Here is a 1,881-nt window from a genome sequence, read left to right on the forward strand (position 1 = left end):
GGCGACGCGAGGAGAGGAGAGGGGAGGTTCATCGAGTTCATGTGGCTGTCTGAAGCAGAGCCTCTAAAAAACACCTTCAATATTTGACAGACTTGCAATTCTGACAGCCCTAAAAAGAGCAAAAACACATGTCAAACGGAGCTGAAGACTGTTTGAGGTCATGCAGCAAAAACGTCTTAGATGAAATGAGCTGGAATATCCTGCGGTTGACTTTTAAACGGAATCCAAATGGATGGTGGTTACAGTAGCGACCATTTGCAGGTCATTTAAGGTAGGATATCTCTCCAACTCATCACCAGGCTACCCACAAGCTACAACAAGTTGACTTTTTACACACCATCTTTGACAAAAAGGAATGGGATAATTGCTCTCCGTGCACGGTGGTACAGGTTCTACACACGATGGCTGATCTGTGCTGTAGAGCGATGGAGAGAGGCAGAGGACGGGTTCCGTCTGATGCTATGCCGCGACCTGGATACCCCCAGCACTATGTGCAGCAGCCTGGCACCCAGCAGCCAGGGGTGGACATCGAGGAGCTCGCCTCTAAACGGGTGGACATCCAGAAGAAGAGGTTCTACCTGGATGTGAAGCAGAGCACACGGGGACGCTTTCTGAAGATCGCCGAGGTTTGGATCGGACGCGGACGGCATGATAACATCAGGAAGAGCAAACTAACCCTCTCCATGTCCATGGCACCCGATCTCCGGTACTGCCTGGGAGATTTCATTGAGTACTACGCTCGCATCGGGCTGCGAGGCGCGCTTGCGCCACTGCGGATCGAGGAGCAGAACAACGGCCAGGGCCGCCAGCCCGACGCCCACCGGAGGCGGCCGGAGCACCGAGCATCGCCGGTGTCCCCGGCCGGCTCTGCCGCATCCGATGAGAACGCCCACCGCGTCCTGAAGAGCGAGTTCATCGAGCGCGACAATAGGAAGTACTATCTGGACCTGAAGGAGAACCAGCGGGGCCGGTTCCTCCGCATCAGGCAGACCGTGATCAAGGGCCACGGCACCATGGGCTACTACGGCCAGGGCATCGAGCAGACCATCGTGCTCCCGGCCCAGGGGCTCATCGAGTTCAGGGACGCGCTGTCGCAGCTGATCGAGGACTACGGGGACGAGGACACCGACGACCGCGGCAAGGGCTCCAAGAACGGCGGCGGCGAGGAGAGCCCGGACCTGCCGGAGGCGGCGTCCTTCCGCGTGGACAACAAACGGTTCTACTTCGACGTGGGGTCCAACCGGTACGGCGTCTTCCTGAAGATCAGCGAGGTCAGGCAGCCGTACAGGAACACCATCACGGTGCCGCTCAAAGCCTGGGCCCGGTTCGGGGAGAACTTCATCCGCTACGAGGACGAGATGAGGCGGATCATCTCGTGTCAGACCGAGAAGAGGACGGGCGCGGAACCGGGGGAGGACGCCGAGGTGCCGGCGGACTAGCGGGCGGCCAGCGGTCCAGCAGTGAGTTGAGCAGAAGAGACAGTGATAAGAACCTAGATATCGTAGCAAATCACTGTCATGATGACTGATCATGTAATGCAATGCTGTACTGTATGCACTGATGTAGGCTACTGTAACTATTGCCGACTACAACTTTTCTCTTATGCTTTTGATGTGTCCACTGACACCGGTTTCAATTGGTCAGATGAACACCGACCTCGTGTTTTAACATCCAGTCACGTTTGAAAAAGATGAAGTCCTAAGCCCGATAAAGGATGCAGGAGGGCGTGAAGACGCTGATATTGCACACGTTGGAGTGCATATGGTGCTTTAGTGTGAGGAGGCCTGTGGCTGAGGAGAGATGGCAACTGATACCTTTTCATCCATTCATCACAACTCCATCCTCATAGACTGGGAAAATATGGTCTGTTCGATTTCTTAA

At 55.4% G+C, this 1,881-nt stretch overlaps 1 protein-coding gene across 1 annotated transcript; it reads left to right on the forward strand.

Moving 5' to 3' along the window:
• Positions 1-232: 232 nt before the first annotated feature.
• LOC311374606 (purine-rich element-binding protein gamma-like) lies at positions 233-1,439 on the forward strand (the record flags this gene model as incomplete). Its single annotated transcript, XM_084490413.1, has 2 exons — positions 233-271; positions 390-1,439. 2 exons carry the CDS (start codon positions 233-235, stop codon positions 1,437-1,439), a joined length of 1,089 nt encoding a protein of 362 aa, XP_084346539.1.
• Positions 1,440-1,881: the final 442 nt, after the last annotated feature.

The sequence above is a fragment of the Micromesistius poutassou genome, assembly GCF_964030765.1.
Source record: "Micromesistius poutassou genome assembly, contig: SCAFFOLD_5273, whole genome shotgun sequence".
In the NCBI taxonomy this organism is placed as follows: Eukaryota; Metazoa; Chordata; class Actinopteri; order Gadiformes; family Gadidae; genus Micromesistius; species Micromesistius poutassou.